Source organism: Pleuronectes platessa, chromosome 18, assembly GCF_947347685.1.
Source record: "Pleuronectes platessa chromosome 18, fPlePla1.1, whole genome shotgun sequence".
NCBI classification, from domain to species: domain Eukaryota; kingdom Metazoa; phylum Chordata; class Actinopteri; order Pleuronectiformes; family Pleuronectidae; genus Pleuronectes; species Pleuronectes platessa.
In genome coordinates, this window is record NC_070643.1 from 3,253,911 (window position 1) to 3,280,663 (window position 26,753).

General features: G+C 40.7%; 1 protein-coding gene across 3 annotated transcripts; it reads left to right on the forward strand.

Annotated features, from left to right (window-relative positions):
• Positions 1–133: 133 nt before the first annotated feature.
• Positions 134–26,506, forward strand: top2b (DNA topoisomerase II beta). 3 transcript variants are annotated; one of them, XM_053447076.1, is made up of 36 exons: positions 134–645; positions 2,719–2,883; positions 4,703–4,793; positions 6,329–6,392; positions 8,123–8,268; positions 8,370–8,467; positions 9,972–10,184; positions 10,608–10,781; positions 10,884–10,985; positions 11,388–11,525; positions 11,627–11,765; positions 11,893–12,050; positions 13,640–13,765; positions 13,858–13,968; positions 14,220–14,325; positions 14,455–14,564; positions 15,031–15,123; positions 15,360–15,474; positions 15,608–15,729; positions 16,010–16,158; positions 16,331–16,562; positions 16,997–17,131; positions 17,329–17,529; positions 17,616–17,811; positions 17,902–17,993; positions 18,248–18,403; positions 18,627–18,710; positions 19,852–20,046; positions 20,125–20,296; positions 21,606–21,764; positions 22,538–22,742; positions 23,024–23,103; positions 24,195–24,290; positions 25,084–25,215; positions 25,310–25,395; positions 26,024–26,506. In XM_053447076.1, exons 1-36 carry the CDS (start codon positions 604–606, stop codon positions 26,204–26,206), a joined length of 4,866 nt encoding a protein of 1,621 aa, XP_053303051.1. In that variant the 5' UTR covers positions 134–603; the 3' UTR covers positions 26,207–26,506. The 3 variants fall into 3 exon arrangements, with proteins under 3 accessions (XP_053303051.1, XP_053303053.1, XP_053303052.1); XM_053447078.1 differs by having other exon boundaries at positions 26,033–26,506; XM_053447077.1 differs by having other exon boundaries at positions 21,609–21,764.
• The last annotated feature ends 247 nt before the right edge of the window (positions 26,507–26,753 follow it).

Genomic DNA, 26,753 nt, shown 5'->3' on the forward strand with positions numbered 1-26,753 from the left:
GGCTTCTTTGGGGTTTTGCCGCCACCTTGCGTTGAGAATAAAGAGACGGTGTCTTTAAAGGTCCACTTCTCCCATTGGCCGAAGTACCGGCGTCTTTGAAAAGCAGCCGCCTGATTGGTCTGTTTATCCTCGATACGATTCGCTGTCTGTCTTGTGGATGGCGGATCTAGCTGCTAGCTGACAGTCGTTTTCATATCTAAATGAAAACTATTTAAGTCGGACGTTTCCGCAGCATTTCAGTGAAACTCCTGTTCAATTCCGTGGAGCGCTCCCGGTGAATCGCGAGCCCGCCCATGCGCGCTTTCTGTACAGTATTTATTTAGCAGCTGCCAGCCGCGTTAGCATCTTTGTTGAAGTTCGGGCCTGCTGTGCCACCGCTCGTCGATTTTAACAATAGCCGCGACACTCTCCCGTCCTCTGCTTGTTCTGAGACATTCGAAAGGACTATCCTCGCCGCAGACCAGGGGAGAACATGGGAGACGAGCAGCTTCGTGCAGCTTCCAGCCACTGAGACGTTTGTTATGCGGATGGACTTTTAACTTCGGGGGAATTGAGAACACAGTGCGAGCAGCATCACTACAGACAAGAGGACCACAAAGGAAGATGTCCAACGGCGCAGCAGGAAGCGGGGCTATGGCTTGGCTGGTGAGTTGGTGTGATGCACAACTTCCTAACTCACTTATATAGGGTGTATAACACAAGGAGTAGGTATACAGTACATGTACACAAGTGCTGTGTTCATGTCAGCGCGGTGCCGCGGGTAGCTACAAGCTGGGAGCTAGCATTTAAATCCCCCGTGTGTCCGGTCCAGTGAAGAGGAGACAGCTGCGGTCTCCATTGATATTCATGCCGGGATACAAAGGGCCACAGACGAACAGCTGATCGGTGCAGTGTCCTCAAGTTTCTACAACACACTTCAACTCAGCTGCCGCTTCACGGAGCCATAGTTTACATTTTCAAAATAAAGTTTGTTTTGAAGAAAAATGTAGCGTCTAGTACAGACTTACCGTGATCTGTGGTAATTAAACACTCGTAGACGGAAGAACCCTGCGTTACTACTTATAATGTTAGGGACACTGTTTACGGTAGTACACGCATAATGTATGGAGCAACACACCTCTATGAAGCTTCTGTGTATTTATTGTTTCCCGTTGACTCCTATACGCATCACGTCGGCCGTCAGGAGCGCAGAGTTAGTTTGTAAATTACTCTGATTCACGTCAACCACAAATATACTACGGAGATGATTAATCTCAGTCAAACTGTGCCCCTCTTATGTAGACTGGCTGTGAATACCATCTGTCTGTTAGTAATTACTCAGTATTAGCTCATACATATCATTAACAGCACTCTTTTTAATATGGAAAGTAAGAGTATGGACATATGATGAGTGATTGTTTATATATTATTTAGATTATCTGCTGTAAAGTGTGGCAAATGAATTTGTACAGCACATGTAAACTTTAAGGCAAAGTCCTTTATATAAGATATAGAAGGCATCATGAGGAAATGTGTAAGCATTAGGCAATTTAAAAAGAAAGCATCCTGAAATAAGGCGAACTTGGAAGGGAAATGAGCACATTAAATAAGAAATTCAAAGGCAGACGTTACAGTGCAGTGTAATTGAATAGCAATTACTTGATTTATTAAAAGGCTGTGGCAAACAGTGAAGTCCTCAGCATTGATTTAAAGGAACAGAGAGTTGCAGACCTACAGCTCTCTAGGAGTTTGTTCCTCAGATGTAGAGTATAAAAACTGAACGTTGCCTCTCCATGTATGGTTTTTAATTGTGGGCACAGAAAGCAGACCTCAGAGATCTGAGGCCTATTAACACAACCAATGTAGACAAGTGGAAATATAAAAAGACATGGATACGTTTTCCAAGTTATTTAATCCTCTACATATTCTCATTTTGATAAGAGGCAGACTTTGTAATTGTGTAAACATGGCTATTGAAGTTCATATTTGAGTCTGTGACGATATCAAGATTTCTGTCTTGGTTTTTAATTCTACGGACTGAAGCTGAGCACTGATTTTAAATTGTCCTGTCATGTCTCAAAAAACAATGATCTCAGTTTTATCATTGTTTAACTGAAGAAACATCTTAACACGTTTCAGGATTGTAGTTGTGAGACTGTCACAGGTTTTATTTTGGATTGTTTAGTAGAGGAAAACAACCCTCAAGCTCACATGTGGTTCTCGTATATCTTGTCGGAAGGACTTTTATTACATTCTAGAAATTGCACTTGCCTGATATTGTTCAAAGAGCCGCATCATGCATGAAGATAAACTGTTTAATGCACATGGTCTGCAGGTTTTTTCTGCTATTTGCGTAAATCCTTAAAAACCTCTTGCAATTAAATCCTTCTTCTTGTCATCAATAATTTAAAACAAATTTGGAAATCTTGCTTCTAAAATTCACCAGGACTCGGAAGATATTTAATTTGCTAAAATATAACTGAGGTTAGAGGGAGAGTGCCAGAGCACTTCACTATGAAACTGATAATCCTCCACCGTCCATATACATTCTAGTGTCCAGTACTCTGCTTCTTCTATCTGTCACCAGTGTCACTGTGAAGCCAATGGGAGGACAAGGCCTCCTCCCTGTGGTGGTAAACACTGATAATCTGGTGTCAACAGCACAGTGTTTTCTCACAGGGCTCGGAGCTTAACCAGAGTCATGCATCCATTAATAACTAAAACAACTCTGTTAAACAGGAGGCAGCGAACGGCAGAGGGGATGCCAGCAAGATGGAAGGGACCAAGAAAGATAAGGCGGCCTCCAAGTTGTCTGTGGAGCGAGTGTATCAGAAGAAGACCCAGCTGGAGCACATTCTTCTCCGTCCAGACACATATATCGGCTCCGTGGAGCCCACCACACAGGTGAGTCCCGAGCGAACTGCTGTCCACTGTAGACATTCTGACATTCAGGCTGCGGTTCAGCCGTGGAAGCAGGACTGCTCTTTTAGAGATTTGAGGTCTTGCGGATTATTTTTTCACAGTGCAGTTCACTGCAGAATAGACTGAAAAATTATCTTTCAGCGCTGTTTCAATGTTTATTTTTTGAATTTATTAAGAATTTATATATTTACAATATTTGCATTTCCTGTAGCCTACCTGTTTCAAAATAAAAGAACTTCAGCGTTGCTGTGGACTGAATTCATTAATTTGTTTTTAAGGTTTTTATTGTGAAGAGAATGGAAAATGCATGGCTTCATACTGGATAGTATGGTATTTATTTGAGTACCTAGGACTAGTTGGACTACAAGGAAAAAAAGCAGTTATACCAGAAAGGGTGTAGTTATAGTAAAAATTAGCAGAAAGGACTTCAGATGATGGGCAGTAGTCACAACAGGAAAGCAGCTAAAGTATCATTGAACAGAAAAAGAAAATGTGACTTTTTAACAAATTTGATTAAAGGGCCCCTGGCTCCAATGCATGGACTGCAGTGTAAATGATGAATATTAGTAGCGTGTTTTATTACAAAAACTTATCATTTTGGATGCAGCCGGAGTCTCACAGTCTGTCTGTGGCAACATTGCACAACTAAACATCTTAAGGTTGGACCGAGCAATCAGCTGGGAGAATTTTCAGGTGCATGACAAACTAATGCTCTTGATATTCCTCCTGATGGTTCACCGTGGACCACAGCTTTCTTTAGCCAGTTGGCCAAGATACACCAGAAGCATATATTGTCATGTGGGATTAGCTGCTATCTGACCTGCGAAGTGTGGCATTACACCAGCAGAGCCAGTAGAGAAACAAGGCAGACAAAATATTCCCTCATCCATATGTGTTGTGTTTCTGCACATAACCATTCCTGAGATGCCACAGTTCTCCGTAACCAAGGAGATGCCTCATTATCACATAGATCTTTTGGAAGTCACAAGTATTGTAAAGACATTTGAATATTGGATTAACACATAAGAGATGTGTGCTCTCTCCTCGCTGAGGAGGAGCAAACCAGCCAGTGAAGCAGCATGTTGCAGTCAAAAACTTTTCTCTAATGTAATATTTCCAGCATTCTCTAATTTCACATGCTGGACATTGTAGGTCAAAATGTAATGTGTAGGGTTCCTACGGTCATGGAAAACCTGGAAAAGTCATGGAATTTTAAAATGTGTTTCTCCAGGCCAGGAAAAGTCATGTAAAAAAATAAAATCCCAAAAGTTTTGGAAAAGTCATGGAAATTTGTTATATTCATATTTTCATGTCGTTCATTTACGCTGAGTTTTAAATAATTCATATACTTTTAAAGAAATACAGTCAAAATAGAAGCAGGCATACTTGGGTATACTGTATGCCTCGGAATTCTCATTGTTAGTTTAACTACATTTTGTCACTTTTTCGCTTATTCACAGAGATTTCACAAAATGTTCGGTCATGGAAATTTGGTGTACTGTAAAGTTATTGAAAAGTCATGGAAATCCATTGGTCAAAATGTGTATGAACCCTGAATGTCCTTGGGTGCGGTAACAACAGCTTTGTTTAAATTCAGTTGAAAAAAGTAGTCAATTAAGTTTTGACAGAAAATAATTGGTTGCAGGTTTTAGGACAGCAACTAACAGTTCATTTCCTTATTGAGTAATATGACAATTGATTTTTCCTGAGTGTAGGTTGAGGAGGTGTCCAGCCATTAATTCTGAATAAAAAATATGCTTACACTTGATCTCTTATCCTGTTTTTATTTTCTACCTTTCAGCAAATGTGGGTTTTTGATGAAGATATCGGCATGAACCAGAGGGAAATCACCTACGTTCCCGGGCTGTACAAAATCTTTGATGAAATTCTTGGTAAGCGAACGCTTACTGCTCATCATCCTCTGACACTATCATCTACACAGTTAATATAATGGTTCATTTGTCATTTGAGATTGTCCCCCTCTAACTGGAATATTGAAGTCCATAAAAATGTCAACATCGCTCACAGTGTGGTGTTAGCTGCGCTCAGTAGCACTGATCTAGGACTGTACAGAGAGATTAGTTTCCCTGTGTGAGCGTGTCTATGTGTGCTCTGTTTGCAGCATGAATAGAGATCTCTGTGGAAAAAGTCTCATTTATTTTTACTGTGGAAATGCAAGCATGCACAGTCAGCTTTTACTGGATGAATAAAGGCTAATAAAGCCGTTGTACAATCTGTATTACATATTCCTTTTAATGACTCAGTAAAATGTAGGCGTAATGCTGCACTGCTGATGTGCCCCGGTTCTTGCCATGTGCGAGTATTGTCAAGGATCTGCATACTCGGCCCTCTCAGCCTGTGTTTGACACGTTCCATTGTCTGAAAATGATCACTGTCCAAGTAATGACACGAGAGACTTGGAGCCAGAGTAGTTACTTTCATGGCAGAATCCCTCTCAGCTAATATAAAAGGTACACTGACCTTAAGCCTGTGTGAAATTACAATTTCTTTCTTTGTTTGGTTTACTAAACTTATCTAAGTTGGGCCGTACGTACATGATTTATGATCAGTTGTCGTAATGTCCACATTGTAGTTACTCTTATCAATATGTTTATTATTTCTCACATTTTCAGAGCGAGGCATCAATCTGCTGTTAAGTCTGTTTAATTTAATGGTGTTCTACTGAAAAAAAGGCCCATCACAACAACCCAGATCCCTCTGTGATATTTTCAGATATAGTTCCTTGTCTGCCATCCGTTCTAGACCCAAACAGAGTCAGTTTACTGTATGACGCTTACATTTGATATAATGGAACACCTTCTTGGGTTCCACTCACTTATTTTACCTGATGGGGGATGGAACTGTTTGCAGACAGAATTATTTGCAGGGCAGGGAAACGCGGACAGATGCGACCAGATTTTTAAATGTGAATAAATGTCTATTGAATTATAATCAAATCAAATGTGACGTGTGAAATGAGATCCACTTCTTATTCCAAGTGATGAGCCAGAACATTTTTGTGGCCATTTTCGGAAGGTCAGCATCAAAGAAATAATTGGAATAGGTGTTAATTGTTTATTCTGCTCCTTAGATGAACTCTCTCAGATTTGGTCATATGGTGTTACTGTCAGTGGCAGTGTCTGATATCACCCTGCAAATGAAAAAGCGCTTCCAGACACCAGTCTGTGCATTTTCTTTGCGCCGGCCCGGTAGTTGAATTATTAAAGACGTACAACAACGTTGGTCGGTGGAAAATCCCATAATACATTTTAAATGTTTATATTATGCTTAATATTTATACTCGTAGGTAAAAAACACGTTGATTGACCATGTATGAATGTAGAAATAAACTTAATTGCTGCAATTAAGTTTATTTGTGAATACTTGTGAATGTTAAAATCTTTTTCTGTTTTCTTCCCCTTGCCAGTGAATGCATCAGACAACAAACAAAGGGACAAGAACATGACATCCATTAAGATCACCGTCGACCCGTGAGTGCACTGCTTCATGATAAAATTATCAGACTCTATATGTTCTTCTGTCAGAATGAAGTACTATCAGCTCCAGGCCTCCAGGGTTTGGTGAAAACATGCAGTAGATGGAGGGGGTTTGAGTCATGGATGCAGGCAGTATACAGTATAATGAGCCTGTTCTGAATCGCACTGAGCGTTTGTTTTATATGCGGTTCACCTCCAGCCTGTCAAATGTTTCCACATCTGACTGCTTAAACAGCAGCATGTCCTTCAGCTGAGCCGCCGCTCTCTCTAATGTCCCCCCGCTGTATAAACGATACCATTAGCCCTCTGGTCTCTGCTGCTAATGTGGTTTTATAGAGAAGTTAATGCTCCTCTCCACTGGGCGAGCTTATAAACCACTCAAATATCTTGGTTTTTTAGTAACCGCAAACCAAACCTTACCTGGGAGGGAGTGCAATGATAGATATTGAATATATTTGTTAAAGAGCAACATTATCCCCTTTTTACTTCTGTTGATAAACCTCCTGATTAATCTCTTTTTAATTTCAGGTTTTAATGCCACCACCACTTTGTCCCCATCGCGATACAGCTAAATGAATATCCTAATTTAAGTCTTTACCATCACATACTGCAGGATTCCAGCCTCACTTTATCATCCATTACATTCAGTCTGCTAAATAATAGAATGGATGACACTTCACTGGGTGCTTCCAGATTTGCAGATAAATACAGAGCTAAAATTTCCTGTGTGAGTAAAACATTCATGCACAAGAAAGGATATAGTGTTTATGACTTTTCTTCACTCTAACACTAGGTCTTCACTGCTGTTACTCTTTCTTTTAGTCATGCATTCTTATTTCAATCTTCATTCATTTTTCTTTGGTGAATGGCAGCGTGGGAGCTGTGTCGATGACGGATTTCTTTCATTAACCGCCCACATATTAAACTCAGCATGAACGTACTTCTTATTTTACTGAAATTATCAGCGAATGTAACTGAAGACTCTTGGGATTTCCATTTTAAGGTTTGTCAGCTCACAGTTGGGTTCAGATGAGTTTGATGTGTCCTTTATTTATGTGTTCTCATATAAGGTTAAATGTTTCACCTATCTGAAGCTGTTTTAAAACCGTAACTGGAGTCTACTTGTCATTTCAAGTCCAGGTCTGACAAGTGCTAGGCTTCTGCCCCGTAACATTCAGTGTGCTTTGCTCCTCTGTGACACACGCCAACTCTCACTGCTCCTCTCAATACTACTTAGTCACTCTCACACACCTTCACCGCAAGTGACATTACTTGCTCTAATCTTCTCCACAGTCTCCCCTGGCATATATAACACCGCTCGCTGCATGCTGTCGCTTGCTATTGTTCTTTCTCACACACAAACACACTGACCATCTGTCACAGTCAGACTCTCTATCGGCAGCACTAAACGAAATCTAGCCGGCGCCAGTGTCCAGTTAAACAAAGTATTTCCGTCTTCGCCAGGCAGTTACAATTCAACATAAACTCAGTAGATCTTGCTCTCACCGTGAGTGTTGACGCGTTCAGTATACAGTCAGACAGACCTCTGCTTAACACTGTCTCCACTCTGTAACAGCGTTTGTAAGTGATCAGGACTAAGAATCTGACATGATATTTGGCCAAACGATTGAGGTCTAATAGCAGGTCTTAAATATGAATGTACAGTATTTTAGATTTGATCACCTCTGTAACTTATCTATTTCCCTGTGCCCTGCCTCCACCAGTGAGTCCAACACCATCTCCATATGGAACAATGGAAAAGGAATTCCTGTGGTGGAGCATAAGGATGAGAAGATGTATGTTCCAGCTCTCATTTTTGGCCACCTCCTCACCTCCAGCAACTATGATGATAACGAGAAAAAGGTCACAGGTGAGAGGAGCCCTCTTGAAATATTGTATTAGTGGTCGTTAAAGTCAGTTCAGAGAGGTGAACTTTAACCTCTGTGATGCTAACTGTTTATCTGCCTCCAGGTGGGAGAAATGGTTACGGTGCTAAACTCTGCAACATCTTCAGTACCAAGTTCACGGTGGAAACGGCCTGCAAGGAATACAGACATAGCTTCAAACAGGTGAGGGGGACTCTACACTTCTCTTTATTTAGAGTTGAGGGAAACTGAGGTGACTTGAGCTCAGTCTGTCACTGTGGTAATTCTGTGAAGCTAACCTACTCACTGGCAGTTTTTCTGCAACAAACCCAGAGTTTGTCTCCTGCTGAGCCTGAAGATCCTGTCTGATACAGAACTTCTCTCCCCCATTCTTCATTCAAGTAGTCCAGATCAAAGTGGGCCTTTTTGCCTTCTATATTTTTGACTTAGTAACAGGAAACGGGATGAGAGAGAAGGGGAGAAAAAGTATACCATCCTTTTTCTGAAGGTACCCCGAACAGGAACTTAGATTTAACTGTAGGGACTTGGATCTTAATTAGGGGAAAACATTTCTACCCCCCAAAAAGTCTCTGCTCTTGGGGTAGTTCTTCCCTGAAGTACAGACATCCTTGGGGGGGAGCTTTCAGAGGTGAAGCTAAGATTTTACATTCTCACAGTTCTCCAGCCTGTACAGCCCCTTTTAATTTCTGCCTATGATCTGCTTAATTTTTATAACACTGGCTTGTTGTCACCATCAGTTGTTCTTACATCATTATACTCATTTTTGCACATATGTGAACAATACTCTGCAGGAACCTTTTGTTTCTTCGAAAACAGTTCCTATACCCTTTTGTTGAAATTCAGCTTATGAAAGTAAATCATTCGGCTTTTGAGTGGGCCCTCGTCTGGAAGAGTTGACATTGTTAAGAGGTTAAGATTCAGACTGGATAAGAATTTGATACCATGACCTTGTATTTACTAACATCACTTCCTCTGATCTATGATCAATCAGTCGTTGGAAAGACACATGGCCTCATGTTGCCATGATGAATGACAATATTGTAGCCCCAATGTTGACCAAAAGAGATCAGCTGTTCTGCAGCTGAACTCATCTCCGGGTTCAGCAACTATGTTACACAAGGGCCCTGGATCAATCGGTCATTAGCAGTATTGCTATGAATTAAGATTAAATCTATTGTTTTATTTTACAGATTCTGTTTGTATCCGTTATAAATGTTCAGCTTTTTCTCTTTTCAAATATTAAATACCTGGCGTTAATATTGCTGTATCAATATCATTTTTGTGGTTTGTCCACTTCAAAATTTTCTCTGTATTAGCGTTGGCTTGTTTTTTTATTGGTAATTTTAGCAGGTGTCCTGTACTGTCTTTCCCCATTATTTTAATTACACGAATAATGAATGAAAGCATTACTGTTTTATAGGGTTTTGACATCTGGTCATATCTGAGGTAAGGTTGTGTGTAATACCATCGTTTCGAGCTTCAGCCCCTGTGGGTTATTTGAGCAGAGCTGGGAAGACACAGGGTGTTTGTCTGTCACCGATGTTTGGTGTGAATGCACTGGACATAGTAAGGGTGTTCTGAGTTCACAAGGGTCCTGCACAAAATCTAAGAATTATGAACTCAAGTGGAAGCAAAACATTTTCAGTCAAGAGTTTGTGTGCGATAACCTGTGTTTGGTTTTCCTCAGACGTGGCAGAACAACATGACCAAGACTTCTGACCCCAAGGTCAAGTTCTTTGATGGGGAGGATTTCACCAGCGTCACATTTCAGCCAGACCTGTCCAAGTTCAAGATGGAGAAGCTGGACAAGGATATTGTAGCACTTCTTACCCGCAGAGCTTATGATATAGCAGGCTCCTGCAAAGGAGTCAAAGTTACACTGAATGGCAAAAAGTTACCCGTAAGTGTCAATCTCATTATACACTTCTTCCCTGCTAGACTGCTTAGCTTTAATGTTAATGTTGAGGTTTAAAAAAAAATGTCTTAACTGTGACAGACAGGAATGTGGCAGATGATTAATGATGAAGAAAGATGTTTATATTTTTGTTATTTTCTTGTGTCTTCCAGCTATGTGACATTGTGTCATAGACCATACTCTTTTTTTTTCTGTTTTCTGTAATTAATGACTCTTGACGGTTGGTAGTGAAGGATGTTTAATTCAAATATCTTCCCTGCTGCTGTTGTTATTATTGTTGTTGTTGTTGTTGTCTACCTTAACATTAATGAGGTCATAACAAATAGCAGTCCTCCTAACAGTTGTCAAATGGTCTTATTCAGCTTACTTGTGTAACTCACTTAACCTGAACCTGTCCTGCATCCAAAGATCACTGGGTTCCGTAGCTATGTGGATCTGTATGTGAAGGACAAAATGGATGAGACGGGCGTGCCCCTGAAGGTGGTCAATGAAACTGTGAATGATCGCTGGGAGGTTTGCCTCACCATGAGTGAAAAAGGATTTCAGCAAATCAGCTTTGTGAACAGCATTGCCACGACCAAGGTATGAAGCAGTGAACTAGCAGAGAGTAAAAAGTGGTTGAAGTGGAATGAGTAGAAAAAAAAAGAAAGAAATGTTTTTAACATGAGTATATGTCTTTTTCAGGGTGGCAGACACATCGACTATGTGGTGGACCAGATTGTGGCCAAACTTATAGAAGTGGTGAAGAAGAAGAATAAGGCAGGAGTGTCTGTGAAACCCTTCCAGGTAGCTCAACTGATTATTTGCGCAACATTTCTTATCAAAGTAAATGAGGCGGTGGACTAGTGGCAGAAACTTGGACTATGGTCAGAAAAGGTCTCTGGTTCGACTCCACGGAGAAACAACAAAAGACAAACCTGGATTGATCTGTCCAAAAATCCAAGAGGATTCTCCCTACCCTGTCTAGTGCCCCTGAGCAAGGCACCTTACTCCTCTAACATCTGCTCCCTGTGCGCCGTACATGGCTGCTCACTGCTCTGTGTGTCCTGCACCAGATGGGTTGAAAGCAGAGGTTAAATTTCCCTACATTGCATGAGTGTGCCTGTGCATGTCTGTGCATGTGTTTGGGACAAATAAATGTATCTTGTAGTTGTGTGCTGATGAACCTTTTTCTCGTCTGTGCCTCAGGTGAAGAACCATGTCTGGGTGTTTGTGAACGCTCTGATTGAGAATCCCTCCTTTGACTCCCAGACCAAGGAGAACATGACACTCCAAACCAAAAGTTTTGGGTCCAAGTGTCCTCTGTCAGATAAGTTTGTCCGCGCTGTAAGAACACTTCCCTCATTTAAACTTCTAAATCTGTTTTGAGCTGCTCTTGTAACGTAGTTGGGCATCCGTCACTCAAAAGTGTCTTTTGTCACCCACAGGCCACCAACTGTGGGATTGTGGAGAGTATTCTCAACTGGGTGAAGTTCAAAGCTCAGACACAGCTAAATAAAAAGTGCTCATCAGTGAAGTACAGCAAGATCAAAGGCATCCCCAAGCTTGACGACGCCAACGACGCTGGTGTGTAAACATTAATTGACATATGAAAGGAATATTCTATTAGCATTTTTGGATGAATCCCATCCTTTGAATTGATATACAGATTATTCAGTGCTAAAGACTGCTCTATTTCATATTTGTGTCCTAGGTGGCAAACACTCCGGTGAGTGCACACTCATCCTCACTGAGGGAGACTCAGCTAAGTCTCTGGCTGTCTCTGGACTGGGAGTCATTGGCCGTGACCGCTATGGAGTGTTTCCACTAAGAGGAAAGATCCTAAACGTGCGAGAGGCAACACACAAGCAGGTGGGATACTGGACAATTTTCATAACCACTTGGTGAACAAAAATAACAGTCAGTCAATGAATTAACTCAATCATTAGTGGGGAAACAGCTGTAGAGGTGAGTTATGGGCTGTGTGGTTTCTAACCCTAACCCTAACCCGTACACCTGGCAGCAAGGGTCTGAGGAAAGACACTGACATTTCATTATGGGAAGAGTGAGATCCAGGATTTTTGGAGCTTGTTTTTTAAGTCCTTCAGCTTTGTGGTAGTGTGATATAATATTGCTTGAGTACACTTTCAGTAGAAAATACAAGGTTTATGGTGTAATGGATCAGACCTCACCCGTTGACTTCATCTAGATCAATACACCACACAGTCTTTAGCCAAAATATTACACTTGTTGTCAACATAGTGGTGGATGTGACCTTGCAATGTTGGTTTAAGGGATGTCACGAGAACTGATACTTGGGTACCTAGTCGATACCAAAATTGCCACAGTGCTCTCTTTTTACAATACTGGCGCTACCGAACAATACAAACCCGGTGCTGCAGGATGGTTGCCGGCTCACATTGCATGTTCGGTGTCCTTGTACCGTGCCGTATAACCCTCCCTCCTTACTCCCCCGCTGACCTGCGCTCAATTTGCTCGTTGACTGGGGACAACGTCACTGGTCAGAGGTTCTTGGGACCTGAGCTGCACTTGGGGTTTACGTACTTCTCCCACATTCCCAGTGCCGAATTATCCTTGGGCAAGATACGGCACGGTACAAGAACACCGAACATGCAATGTGAGCCGGCAACCATCCTGTCACTCGAGTACATAGTGTTTGTGTGTGTCAGTACATTGCATGTGCAGCCTCTGCTGTTATCTTACATTCTTTGAGCTTTGCTTGATACCTGAAATCTCATTATTTACCTACGTACCACTTTTTCTGTTTATAATCTTAAGTCTTTTCTTTTTAGTTACTTCTTGAAGGCTACATAGACGCTGTTTTTGTTTTATGTTCAAACATGTCTTATAAAGGAGTGTGTGTGGTGTTTATCGTTTGTTTGTGTAGCACAAGACACATTGTGCAGTTAAGAAAGTAGAACTATAAAGAGGCTTATTTCTAAATGATCTAAAGCATAACTCAAAATTAAAAGTAGGAGCTTTTGGAATAACTTCTTCAGTCCCCAGACCTGAACATCACTAAAAATCTTAGATAGATCTTAAACACACAAAGATTCTTCACTGCTACAAAAAATGATTAACGGCTGTGATATCTTTCTGACAGAAAGTTACTAAGCACTGAATTAGTGAAGTGCTGAAACTTCTGTATATGCAGCAATAACCATTTATTATTTATCCTACTTTTAAAGTCTATGAAATAAACATCTGATGAAAAGCTAAGGGCTTTTGCTGCAGGGGTTGTGTATATACGTTCACTTCAAAAACTAGTGGGGAATCTTTGCATGCCTTTGCAGCTTTATGATCCAGCAAATTGTTTTGGTTTTGTCAAATCTATGAGCTCAAAGCAACTTTTCTTTTACATAATTAAGTGATTAAATATTATCATTAGAAATCTTTCCTTTTGAAGCTCTATTATGACCCATCAACCTTTTTGACAACAGATCATGGAAAATGCTGAGATAAATAACATCATCAAAATCGTTGGCCTTCAATACAAGAAGAGTTACGAGGACCCAGAGTCACTGAGGACCCTACGCTACGGCAGGATCATGATCATGACTGATCAGGTAATCTGCTTCATGCACAGTCCCTCAGATTTAATACAACTTAAAGCCCATCCTCCTGTTGTATGCTTCTAACACCTATACGCTTGTCCTAGGATCAAGATGGGTCCCATATCAAAGGTCTGCTCATCAACTTCTTCCATCACAACTGGCCCTCGCTGCTGAAACACACCTTCCTGGAGGAGTTTATCACACCCATCGTCAAAGTAAGAGACACATAAAGCATTTTCAGTACAGATGGTAGCTACAGTACAGAATAGACTAGTGATTTTCACTAGACACAGATCATTCGGTTCATCTTTAATGCACAGCAACCTGCACCTTTAGCATGTGACGGAAGGGATATTGTTTGCCTGGACTGCTCTTTTTATATGATTCTGTGTGATTAACTATTTGCACAACATATAGATATGCATTGTAAATCTGTAGCTCAGCCATTTTTATTTGTTGTCTGCAGGTGACCAAGAACAAGCAGGAACAGTGCTTCTACAGTATTCCAGAGTTTGATGAGTGGAAGAAACAGACAGAGAACTTTAAAACCTGGCATATAAAGTACTACAAAGGTTTGATACTCATGTCTTTAAACATATCATTGTAAACTTTGTAAATTAACAGATTTATTACAAAAAAAATTATTTTCTGTGGTTGTGTGAAAAACTATTCAATTTAACCATGTTACATTTATCTTCCAGGTTTGGGAACAAGTACAAGTAAAGAGGCAAAGGAATACTTTTCTGAAATGGAGAAAAACCGCATCACATTCAGATACACTGGTGTAGAGGACGATGCTGCCATCACTCTGGTGAGTTTAACAACACAACTCCATAATGGTCTGCAGGAAAACTAAATTCTGAAAAACAATATCCAGTGTAAAACAGAATGAAATATCACCATTAATTAAAACATAAACACTTACAATTTTATAAAACTGAAGGAAATCCTCTGAGATTATCAGCCATGCTTTCAAATGTTATGGCTTTTGAATGTTTGTTGATCTTTAAAGGATAACAGTTAGTCCTCCATTGAAAATTGGAATATATTTTGAATGTATGTATTCTCAATAACAATTATTTAAATTTCATTGACACCTTTTTTTGGAAAGCAATAATATTGAATGCAGGGATAATTTTAAGATGTTGTATTGTATCGCTGCAAATAAGCATTTATCACACTTGTAATGTAGTTGACAAAGTCAAGATAAACCTGCAATATCATCTTTGTTTAGTAATTCAAGGATGACCCTCATAATTGTCATTGTTTTGTTTCAGGCTTTCAGTAAGAAGAAGACAGATGACAGGAAGGAGTGGCTGACTAACTTCATGGAAGACAGACGACAGAGGAGGCTGCACGGCCTACCAGAGGTTTGATGCTTTTCTTACAGGCATGATGAAAGGAACAAACATCGTCTTTGATTGAAGATGTTTTAGTTTAATATCTGTGCTGCTTCCTCTGTGGGGATTATTTTGGATCATTTAGATCCTCACATCCATTTGAAGCAGTGTTCTCAATCTGTAAAATATAATGTAAAATCACACTGGTATCACATTATACCACAGATTTAAGTACATTTATTGATGTTTATTTAATTTATTTTCAGCAATACCTATATGGAACTCAGGCCAGACACCTCTCCTACAATGACTTCATCAACAAAGAGTTGATTTTGTTCTCCAACTCTGACAATGAGAGATCAATCCCATCTTTGGTTGATGGTTTGTATATTTACTCCATTTTCTCAGTTTGTGTTCTGACTTTAGAAAAGAGCTGTTGTGTAGTGTACAGATTGTTTTCATTCAGCCATTCTGGTACAGTCTCCCTTTGACGGTGTTTGTGGCATTTTTCTAGGCTTGAAGCCAGGTCAGAGAAAAGTGCTGTTCACCTGCATGAAGAGGAACGACAAGAGGGAAGTGAAGGTAGCACAGCTGGCTGGTTCAGTGGCAGAGATGTCAGCCTACCATCATGGAGAGGTACGGTCAAATCACTGTCTTTCAGACATATGGCATATTTACTGAATTATAACAATGGGATAGGTGAGTAGTTTTTAGGCTAGCTTGAGATTTCTATTGAATGTTCAATCCTAAATATCCAAAGTCCCCACTTGGTTTAAATACTGCGTACTAGGTCTTAAATAGGTTCAGGAAGACTATTTCTGTCACGCTTTAAGATTAGTTTTATTAAGATAAATGTCTTTGTTTGTCTGTTTTCTGTTCACTATTACTGATCACCCACTTTATTTTGTCTGTGTAGCAAGCTCTCATGATGACCATTGTGAACTTGGCCCAGAACTTTGTGGGCAGCAACAACGTGAACATCCTGCAGCCTCTCGGTCAGTTTGGTACTCGCATCAATGGAGGCAAAGATGCTGCCAGCCCTCGTTACATTTTTACAATGCTCAGGTAAAGCGATGATGAATAGACTGGTTAGATTTTTTTAATTTATGTCAAGTGGCTTAGCTGATACTTGTTACCTAGCGTTTCAGGATTTCCAAATGTCCCGAAAAACCTAGACAAATGGACAATCCCTTTGGAGGTGGCCAGTCTCCTCATGTTGTCATGTCATTTTCCACAGTCCTCTTGCCAAGCTGTTGTACCCTGGAGTGGACTCCAACCTGCTCAAGTTCCTGTACGATGACAACCAGAAGGTGGAGCCCGAGTGGTACATTCCCATTATTCCATTGGTGCTGGTGAATGGTGCTGAGGGCATCGGGACAGGCTGGGCGTGTAAGATCCCAAACTATGACGTCCGAGAGATCGTCAACAACATCAACCGCATGCTCAACCACCAGGATCCTCTGCCAATGGTAAACTGTTATTACACTCCTGATTGAGTTGGTGTTTACACCACAAGCAACTTGGTGGATGACTTTGTCTGAGTTTTCTGGTTCTGACATTGAGTAGGCGTAGGTGATATGATGATGCACTGTTTAAAAGTTACAATATAAATGTGTCAGATGTCAGAGATTTGTCCCTAACTTAAATGCTGTGGTAGTTTCCCTTTTATTGTATCTGTACATTTTATCCAGACTACCCATCCCTCATCATGCCTTTTAGAGACATTGGAAGTGTTAAATAGCCTTTTTAATTCACTTATGGAAAGGAAAGACTTGTTTATATCCAATGTGGCATCACATTTCATAAAACCAGAAAAACCAAAAAGTATGAGAGCCTAAAATGAAATAAAAAAATTTGTGGCATTTGTTTAAATATTTTTGTCTCCTTGTTTGTCCTCATTTAGCTTCCCAGCTACAAAAACTTCAAAGGGGTGATCCATGAGCTGGGTCAGAACCAGTACCTGGTTAGTGGAGAGGTGTCGGTCATAGATAAAAACACCATTGAGATCATAGAGCTTCCTGTCAGGACATGGACACAGGTACACTTCAGCTCCATTACTTGCGCCTCCTGTAATCCATGATATTGCACCTTTTCTTTTCAAGTAGTCTTTAATTTAACTTCTTCTACAGGAGAAAATTAAATGTGTTATGATCTAAAACGGTTACTATGATATTAAAACCTTTGTGTTCATATATTTGCCTTAGTGTAAATAATTTTGTTTGCGCTTGTGTGCAGGCCTATAAGGAGTCTGTGCTGGAGCCCATGCTGCAGGGCACTGACAAAACACCAGCTCTCATCAACGATTATAAGGAGTACCACACAGACACCACAGTCAAGTTTGTGGTCCGCATGTCTGAGGAGAAACTGGCCCAGGCTGAGGCGGCTGGTCTTCACAAAGTCTTCAAGCTGCAGTCCAGCCTCACCTGCAACTCCATGGTAAAGTGTTTACCAACCATTTCCTGCTGGGTCTACTTCTTTTCTGAGATACCTGAACTGATTTTTAAAAATGACTTTATCCTCAGGTTCTGTTCGACCACATGGGATGTATGAAGAGGTACGATTCAGTCCAAGACATCCTCAAAGAGTTCTTTGATCTCCGCCTGAACTACTACAAACTGAGGAAAGACTGGTTACTGGGCAACCTGGGAGCCGAGGCCTCCAAGTTGTCCAACCAGGCTCGCTTTGTCCTGGAGAAAATTGAAGGGAAAGTTTCAATCGGTAAAAAACACTTCCTATCAGCTGTTAATAGAATAGTGTTTGTTTGATTGTGTTACCAGTTTTTTTTACCCTCAATTTGAATGCTTACAGAAAACAAATCGAAGCGTGAACTGATTCGCATGCTGGTCCAGAAAGGTTATGAATCTGATCCAGTAGCAGCCTGGGGCAAAGCTCAGGAGAAGGTACTGTTGAAATACCTCACACTTGCATCTACATACAGTTATCATATTCACTTAATAAGGATCACTATAGGTAGTGTAAATAGTTATAAATTGCAATGAAAAAGATGACACCTAATAGTTACCTTTGCAACAATTTCTTACACGTGGAAGGTTCTCTCACATGAAACAAAGTGCCATAAATGACAGTATGTCAGTAAATTAACAGGGTAGTGGAGTAAGCAGCAGGGTATAATGTTTGTGTTCTTCTCTGTCAGGCTCAGGAAGAAGATTACCGTGACGGTAATGATAGCGACAGCTCAGTGGACTCTGGCTCCTCGTCGGGACCAAACTACAACTACATCCTTAACATGCCTCTTTGGTGCCTGACTAAAGAGAAGGTGGAGGAGCTGCTCAAACAGAGGGACCAGAAGGTATGACTCCTTTGTTATATTTCATGTTTGCTTTCATTTTTATCTCACAAGACACCCACATCTTAGACACTTGATGATTGTAATTATAGAGTGAATGTTTGTATTTATTTGTTTATCAGTGGATCGCCAAATAGTAATCAGCCCCCAGCTCAATAGGTGTTAAGTGTTTTGTTCAGTGGGTTTGATGTCGATGAACAAAGAGAATGTGTTTGTTGATGTGCAGAGAGGAGAACTCAGCGATATCCAGAAGAAATCCTCTGATGATTTGTGGAAGGAGGACTTGGCAGTCTTCATAGAGGAACTGGATGTAAGTTTGTTTTTGCCTCTTATTGTCGTCTCAGCAAACATTTCCACTTCACTCTGCTGTTAGAAGTCAATGGTTGTAAAGTTGTTAATTCAGATTTTAAGATGGTCATAAAACTAACCGAAAGTCAATATCATGTACATTTTCACGGCAAACGATCCATCAGTAAAACATAATTTTATACTCTAGCAGTTTTTTTTTTAATTTCACCCTTTTATAACAGGCGTTGATGAATAAGCAATACAATTCTCCCTCTATCACCTTCAGAGCTCACTGATCAACGAATCTGTAAAAAATTAAAGAAGACATTTAGAGAAAGAAGTGGTTTTGTTACCGTTGGACAGAGCCATGCTAGTTGTGGCTAATGTGACCGGCTTGTGGTTGTAGCGTCCTATTTAACTGATGAGATGTCAGTGTTTTCATTGAACTTCCCACCAGAAGCAAATAATGAAATTCCCCCAAATGTAAAAAAGTTTTGTTTTACCCTGCTGTCAATCCAACATACTCAAAGCAAATTCAAAATTCAACGTCCACTAGGGTCTGCTATGGACCTTGTGATATAAATGTCATCCACCAATGTTCACTAGGGTATGCATGAAGCCTGCTGCAGTCATCCGCATGCAGCCAAAAAATGTTGACCTTGCTAACTGGTGGCACAATTTTGTACATGGGATTTTCACAAATATTGGTTGCAGTTCTTTAAAAATACATGTCAATCAATGCGAAGGGTTTATGTTTCAAGTGCATCTCCTTAATCACAAATCGTATATCTCAGGAGAGACCTGGCTGAAACCCGTAATATAAATACTAAAGTCAACCTGTCTCATTATACGTCGACTGCACATGCTACAGTTACAAGTATATTCACCTACTGGAATAGAACATGGGTTTGGGTACACAACGCCAGACCACTACAGACCTTCATTTTAGTATGAACAGTGAGGCATTTTCGTTTGTCTATAACAAGTATGCAACTCCAAGGGGACACGGAATGCGTAAAGTATGGCCAACCCTACTGAACCAGTGTTTCACACTGTTTTTAAAAGGCTTCCAGCAGTTCAGAGGAATAAATTCCTCTCAGGTTATGTTGTTAAGATATATTTTAAAAGTCTTCTTCTAAATATTGCTTTGTGATATCTTTCAGAAAGTGGAGGCTCAAGAGCGAGAGGACCAGAATTTAGGAAAGGCCGTCAAACTGGTGAAGGGTAAAGTTGGCAAACCTAAAGCGAAGAAGCTGAACCTGGAGGAGACCATGCCGTCACCGTATGGCCGCAGAGTGGCGCCTCCGACCACACCACTCAAATCTGACGCTGCCAAGAAATTGACCAAAAAGAAGAAGGTAACATCTGCTCATGTAATTCACAACTGAAGAGAGTAATGTCAGGATGTTTTTTTACAAGTTGTTTTTCTGTCTCAGGGTGACGCAGATCTGACGATGAAGTCGGAGTTTGATGATGAGGGTTTGGCTGCAGAGGGAGCAACGGGAGCAACAGGAGCAATGGGAGCAACAGGAGCAACGGGAGCAACGGGAGTTAATTCTGGTCCCAAACCAAAGGCTCCACGTGTCAAGAAAGAGAAAAAAGAGCCTGGTCAGCACCTTCCTCATCTGTTACATCTAACATGTTGACATTATTCTCTTTTTGCTCGACCTGAATTTATCTTGTTTGTTTCCATCCAAATATGTTTATTTAAAAGGCAAAATATGGAAATGGATACATTTTTCTCACTTACAATGTTCTTGAGGTGAAACTTACTCAAGGTTGAGAACTTTAACTTTCACCTTTACACAGGGGCCCTCATTACAAGTCACGCCACTTCTCATACAAACGTTGGGATATATAAAAACTAAATTGATGGGAAAATGTGTGTATTTCCATCCAAACTCTGACCCATGCATACGGATGTTTTGGAGACGGGAAAGGGGCGATGCAAACTTGAGGTGGTGAACTGAAGCCAGATTATTGATCCCCTTCGTCATTTACATTACGAAGGGGCTTACGACCAACAGCTTTAGTAATTATGTTCAGATTCCATTAAACAGCGGAGTTACAGAGCCGAGTCATTAATACGTTTTAATAATATCTTCTAACACTGCATGTGTTAAATCGCTGAAGTGAACTGGACTGTGCCATCAGGCACACTGGAGATCATTTCCAAGAAATTATAAATAATATCCCAGAGTGGAGGTTAGGATCCACTGATGTGAGGTAATCGGTCCGATGCTCTGAATAAATAAATATTGCCGTGACACTGGTGCTTGATTCTGCGTGATGAATGCACGCGAATGGAAGAATGAGGAGGAAACAAGGATTCAGCGATGTCTGATGAGGCCCCAGATCAGTACATGAAGTAACTTAGTGTTTGTTTGACTCGCTCCAGAGTTTAGGAGGCTGCATTTAAACATGTTGTGCTCCGTACAACACGAGATGTGACGCTCAGAGTCAGGACTCAGTGTTAAAGTGACCGAGAATCCCCATTCATGATCCGACTCCAATCGATTAATAACTAAATAAATGATCGTAAGTTTGTCACCTAAATCATAACCATTCCAATGAAAAACAAAACAAAAGAATGTGAACCAGTTCATTTTCATCTCTTTCAACTTTTTACTAGGTCTTTGTAAGTCTGAACTGGCTCAACACTGGTTATACGTTGTTTTGGATTTGTTGTATCAGTAGATAAATAATGAATCAGTGTAGACTGATATTTGTGAACCACAACTTTCCAGACATGATTCAGCGTTGGCTCTTTGTCTGTCTGCTTTGAGAATAGTTTGTGCCCAAAGCCTCTTTGATGCTTTGCAGTGCAATGAGAGAACTAATCCAATATTGAGCAGGGAGCGCCTCAGTGACAAAACTGACAGTTAACAGTCTGGTTCTGTTGTGCACCCTGTTGCAGCAGCTCCTAGGGCAAGAAAACCGCCAACACCCAAAGGAACCCCCGCCAAGAAGGTGAAGAAGAGAAACCCCTGGTCTGAGGATGAGTCCAACTCTGAAAGTGACCTGGAGAACAGCGAGCCGCTCATCCCCAGAGAGACCAAGTCCTTCAGGGCATCAGGTAAGATGGGGCCCTCAGGAGCACCAACTATCGTTAAATCTGGTGCTGAACTGTGACAGTTATTTGATATTAACAGAACGTTTATCAGAAACTATATTGATAATCAAATCACCAAAGGATTCTTCTGAGTTTTTCTGCCTGAGGGAATTTGATCTTTTCCTGGTTACATTCAGAAAGTTAACTAAGCGTGTTGGGTGTTTGGGCTGTTGGTCTAAGTCGATATATCCTGAGACAAATCTTTGGACTCCGGCAAACATGTTTTTCTGCTGTTTCTAAAAACACACACTTGTCTCTCTTGCGAGGAGACTCATTGACATAATGTATTCCCTAACCCCTTACCCTAACCTTAACCATCACAACTAAATGCCTAAGCCTAACATTAACCTTAAGCTAATTGGTTAAAACCAAGTCTTAACCCTGATTCAGCCCTTTGAATTGGTCCGCATAACTATACAAAGACATGCTCATGCACAAACACACACACACACACACACACACACACACACACACACACACACACACACTCACTACACCACCAAATGTGGATGAATCCATGACTGAAAATAATCCCCAACAAATGCAGTGTTCCTCCCTGTTAGAATACGAAGTCAGTCAGCTCTGGTTACCTCAGGCTGATTATCCTCTGCCGGCTTCAAGTGTCTGAGTGTCGTCTGATGCAACCCAGCTGAAACAGAGCTAATGCTTGTACGAGGCAGTGGAACCCGCTGCAGTAACACTGTGGTGTGACGCACTCTCTGCTGTTTGTCTTTCAGCCTCCAAGCCAAAATACACATTTGACTTCTCGGAGGAGGAAGAGGCCGAGGACGAGGAGACGAGAGACGACAATGTGGCTTCTTCTCCGGTGAGGTCGTTTAAAGATACCTTCCCTTCGTCTGACACCAAGGGACGCTTCGACGACAATGAGGAAGAGGAGGATGAGGATGAAGACTCGTACCCTCCTCCCGTAAAAAAGCCCACGTAAGAACAAAACCATGGTTCAGGCGCTTATTCAAATATGAGGGCAAAATAATTTACAAGTGAGCCGGGACTGGAGACATTGTGTTGACATGGAGACTGGCAGTTGGATTGCACTGTCACATGTTAAACCTTTCGTGGTGCTTCACTAATCTCTATGACGCTGGTTACATCCAGCCTGACATCTTTGTTGTATGTCGGCCTCCCTCTCTCCCCTCACATCCTGTCCCCTCCCCACTGTCTGCTCATCATTAAGGCTGCTTTTGGTTTGTTTGTTTTTGAAGGTCTGCGCCTGTATCTAAAGAGAAGGAGACAACCAGCATCTTCTCCTCCAAGTCGACCTCTGAAAAAAGCAATGACAGTGGTGAGTAGAGGCTCCGTTTCTGTGTGCAGTCGTACTCACCTTCTGTGGAAAATGCAGAGTGAATCCAATCATTTCAAACCGTTTCGTTATTAGGAAGAACAGGATAATAAACTAATCTTCAACTTATTTTGGCTTTAAATTAATGTTAATTCATTTTTAATTCATTTTTCAAATCAACTTTTTTTTATACAGACATTTAAACAGTGTGGACCTTTTTTTGGTACTTAAGCTTGGCACTGTCTGAGGGACTCGCTAGAAACTGACTTGAAAACACGCAAGCCTAGCTACATCAATGTTACAAACAACCCATAATGCAATACTAGAAATTAAGTTACACTGGTTTTGAAAAATGGCTCAATGTGGCTTCTATGCCGCCACTCTACTATAAAGGCCCTGGTTGATGAAGTTCTGCTGGGATGTCCTTTTTCTGGCAGGTTCTTTGATCTCTACAGAACAAACTCTGACACGTTTACCGTCAGTTTCTTGGTCTCTTTGACACCAAGGTCCTTCTTTTTCCTGCTTAGTGAGTTTGACTGGACAGTTAACTCTCTGGAGAATGCAGAATCACAGACACAGGAGTAATATCACATTATAAACATTCCCTTAGCAGAAAAATAGCCAGTTGTTAGTGGATGTTACTTTGTTTTTTGACCAGTGGGAAAGAGACCTATGTGGGTTAAAGACAAGTTAATTTTCTGGTAGCACTTACAGGATTAGATATTAGAAACATATTTCAATATGACACAAACGTAAAAATGTTCAATTCCGTTTGAAATAAAAACATTTTTATGCAGTGACATATTCTAACTTGTAGTAAAGTGTTAAATTAAAACAGTGGCTGCATCTTCTGGCACTGAACCATTCAGCCATTTAAGAAACCTGTTACGCAATAAGTTGTGAGTGTTTCAGGACAACAGCAGCATCTGTAATGAAGCCACAGTTACGTAAATGTTATGTAATAATTCCAAGTCAAAGCAGATGTCAGGGGAAGCATCATGTTTACATCAAGCCTACAGAGCATAACTGGCCATGATAAGAAAGTGTCATTAATGAATGGCTTCATTACGTTGTCTTGTGTCTGCGATTTGTAGATCGGTCCAAGTCAGACAGTGAAGATGACAACGGCCCTGTGTTCTCAACCTACTCCAGCAGCTCTGCCTTTGACAAACTACTGCCGTCAAAGAAAGGTAATGTTGACTGACGTCCAGCAGAGGGAGCTCTAATGCAGCATCACAGCTGCTGCACAGTGACACCAGAAAGAGATTACTGACATATGCCCTATGCGACAAATTATGATCTGTGAATATGGGTTATACAAATAAAATTTGATTGAATTTGATTGATTGATTGACAATGTTCATCAGTTCACTCGTAGTGGAAATAGAAAATCCATTTTTATGTACATAGTGATATTAATATAACAAACAAAACAGAAATGGAGAAGAAACAATCCGCCAGCATATAGGTTCTTAGTGAAGGGGTCAAGGCCTGTGTCAATCAATCAATCAACCAATCAATCAATCAATCAAATTTTATTTGTATAGCCCATATTCACAAATCACAATTCGTCTGATAGGGCTTTAACATGGTGTGACATCCTCTGTCCTTAACACTCAACAAGAGTAAGGAAAAACTACTAAAAACCCTTTTAACAGGGTAAAAATACGTTGAAACCTCAGAGAGACACATGTGAGGGATCCCTCTCCCAGGACGGACAGAAGTGCAATAGATGCCAGGTGTAGGAAAACATCATCAAGATAAAGGTTTTAGCAGCATTGATGAGGGTAAACATTTTGAAGGATAACTTCAATAGTATATATCAAGTAGTCCTGCTGCAATCATAGTCTATGGTCAGAATCCAGAAAAATGATGATCCACCATCAAGATCGGATGCCACTATAGTCCACAGTCATTTTCCACTGCCGCCAGTTAGGATCCTTGCAATGATTTAATGAGCAGCTTGTTATTTGTGATCTACAGCAACTAAGAAACCTTCCGATGCAGCTCCCAAACCTAAGAAGACACCAGCACCAAAAGCAAAGAAGCCAGATAAATCCATATGGGACTCTGACTCGGACACCGGGTCCAAAAAGCCATCACCAGCTCTCAAAGGTACACTGAATATTCGACCAGTATCACAGTAAAGAGATGTTTATCCTTGTGAGTTTTTGGTCACGTTTTGTCCTGGTTGGTTGACTCTTTGCAGGTAAAGGTCGAGGGAGGAAGAGGAAGGGCTCTGCCGCTGAAGACGATTACAGTCCAATGAAGAAAATGAACGCACCTGCCAGCAGAGTGAGTCTCTCCCTGTGTTCTTTTAAATACTATGGTTCCTGTGTATCCATGTGTACAGGAAACAATGACATTAGACGGCTCACTTCATGCATGTCCACTGTTTTTTTTTTTGTTTTTTTTACATTGTCGGCTATTTATCAGTTTTACGTTTGATAAACACTGCTAGGTATAATTACAAGTTAACAGTTGAATTCAGTGTAACTGCTCCACATAAGCGACGTTCTCAGACGTTTGCCTCACTGAACATTAGACCACAATGTTCCTCTCTGGTATGCGATGGATTGTTTATATAGACTTTTTTGTGCATCAGTTGGACTGGATTGCATGTTTAAGGATTTGAGGTCATTTTTGTGTTCTCAGTTGGACAGAGATTTATATTTTTTTTGACCAGAGGGGGAAATATCTGTACAACAATAATCTGCATTAGTGTAGACAAGGCCTAAGACCATTGGTTCACCTTGGAAAACTGCAGCTAATCTGAAAAAGCAGTATAAGGCTTTCTGAGATTTACATCTATTGAATCAATAATTATATGATTAACACACACACAAGCTAAATAACCAATCTGATCAATCTTGTAAATGAAATGCAGTTTATATTTTCAATGGTAAATCTAATAACTCCTCAGTCTTCGCAGAAACCCCAGAAACCTCCATCTGATGATGAGGAGGACGAGGACGACAACGACAACAGCCTGAGTGCGATGAGTGCGAAATCCCGTGATCGGCCGGGTCGGGCCAAGAAAGAAGTGAAGTACTTTCACGAGTCGGACATCGAGGAAGATGACGACGACGACAACATGTTCGATTAAAGCAAACTTCAGTTACGTTCAAAACCCACTCCTCCTTCTGTGCTACCACAGACTTTTGTACATTTCCTGTTTCATTTTATTTACATTAATGGTGATGTTTAATGATTTTTATTGTGTCTGTGTTTTACACTTTTTATTATACATATACAGGTTTCTTTTTTATGCTCATTGAAATGTTCTGTATTTGTCCCAAGTGGCTTTTAGATGTGTAGGACGCTGTGCTTCAGCACATTTTAATTGTTAAAATACTATGTAACTTTTTGAACATGAAGTTGAAATTAAACAATGAAATGTCATGTTTGTTCTGGCTTGATTCTTTTATTCATCACCTGTTGCAAATAGAAAAGCTCACTTTCATTCTAACATACACGTTGTGCTTGTTGCTCAAGTGATTAAGTGGGGAAAACACTGCTGCTAGGCGATGCTAACATGGATGCTAATATTAACATTACAAATATGTGTCTGGAAAACCAGCTAGAAGGTGGATAAAATCATGCCAGAGAGAAATAATGGTAGAGGTAAAAGATGAGGCCATTAGGAATATCAA

Coding starts and splice junctions, on each gene's coding strand:
- top2b (XM_053447076.1), top strand. CDS start 604: ATGTCCAACGGCGCAGCAGGAAGCGGGGCTATGGCTTGGCTG. Junction 14,326..14,454: donor GCATATAAAGTACTACAAAG/GTTTGATACTCA, acceptor TTTATCTTCCAG/GTTTGGGAACAAGTACAAGT. Junction 16,159..16,330: donor TACATTTTTACAATGCTCAG/GTAAAGCGATGA, acceptor CATTTTCCACAG/TCCTCTTGCCAAGCTGTTGT.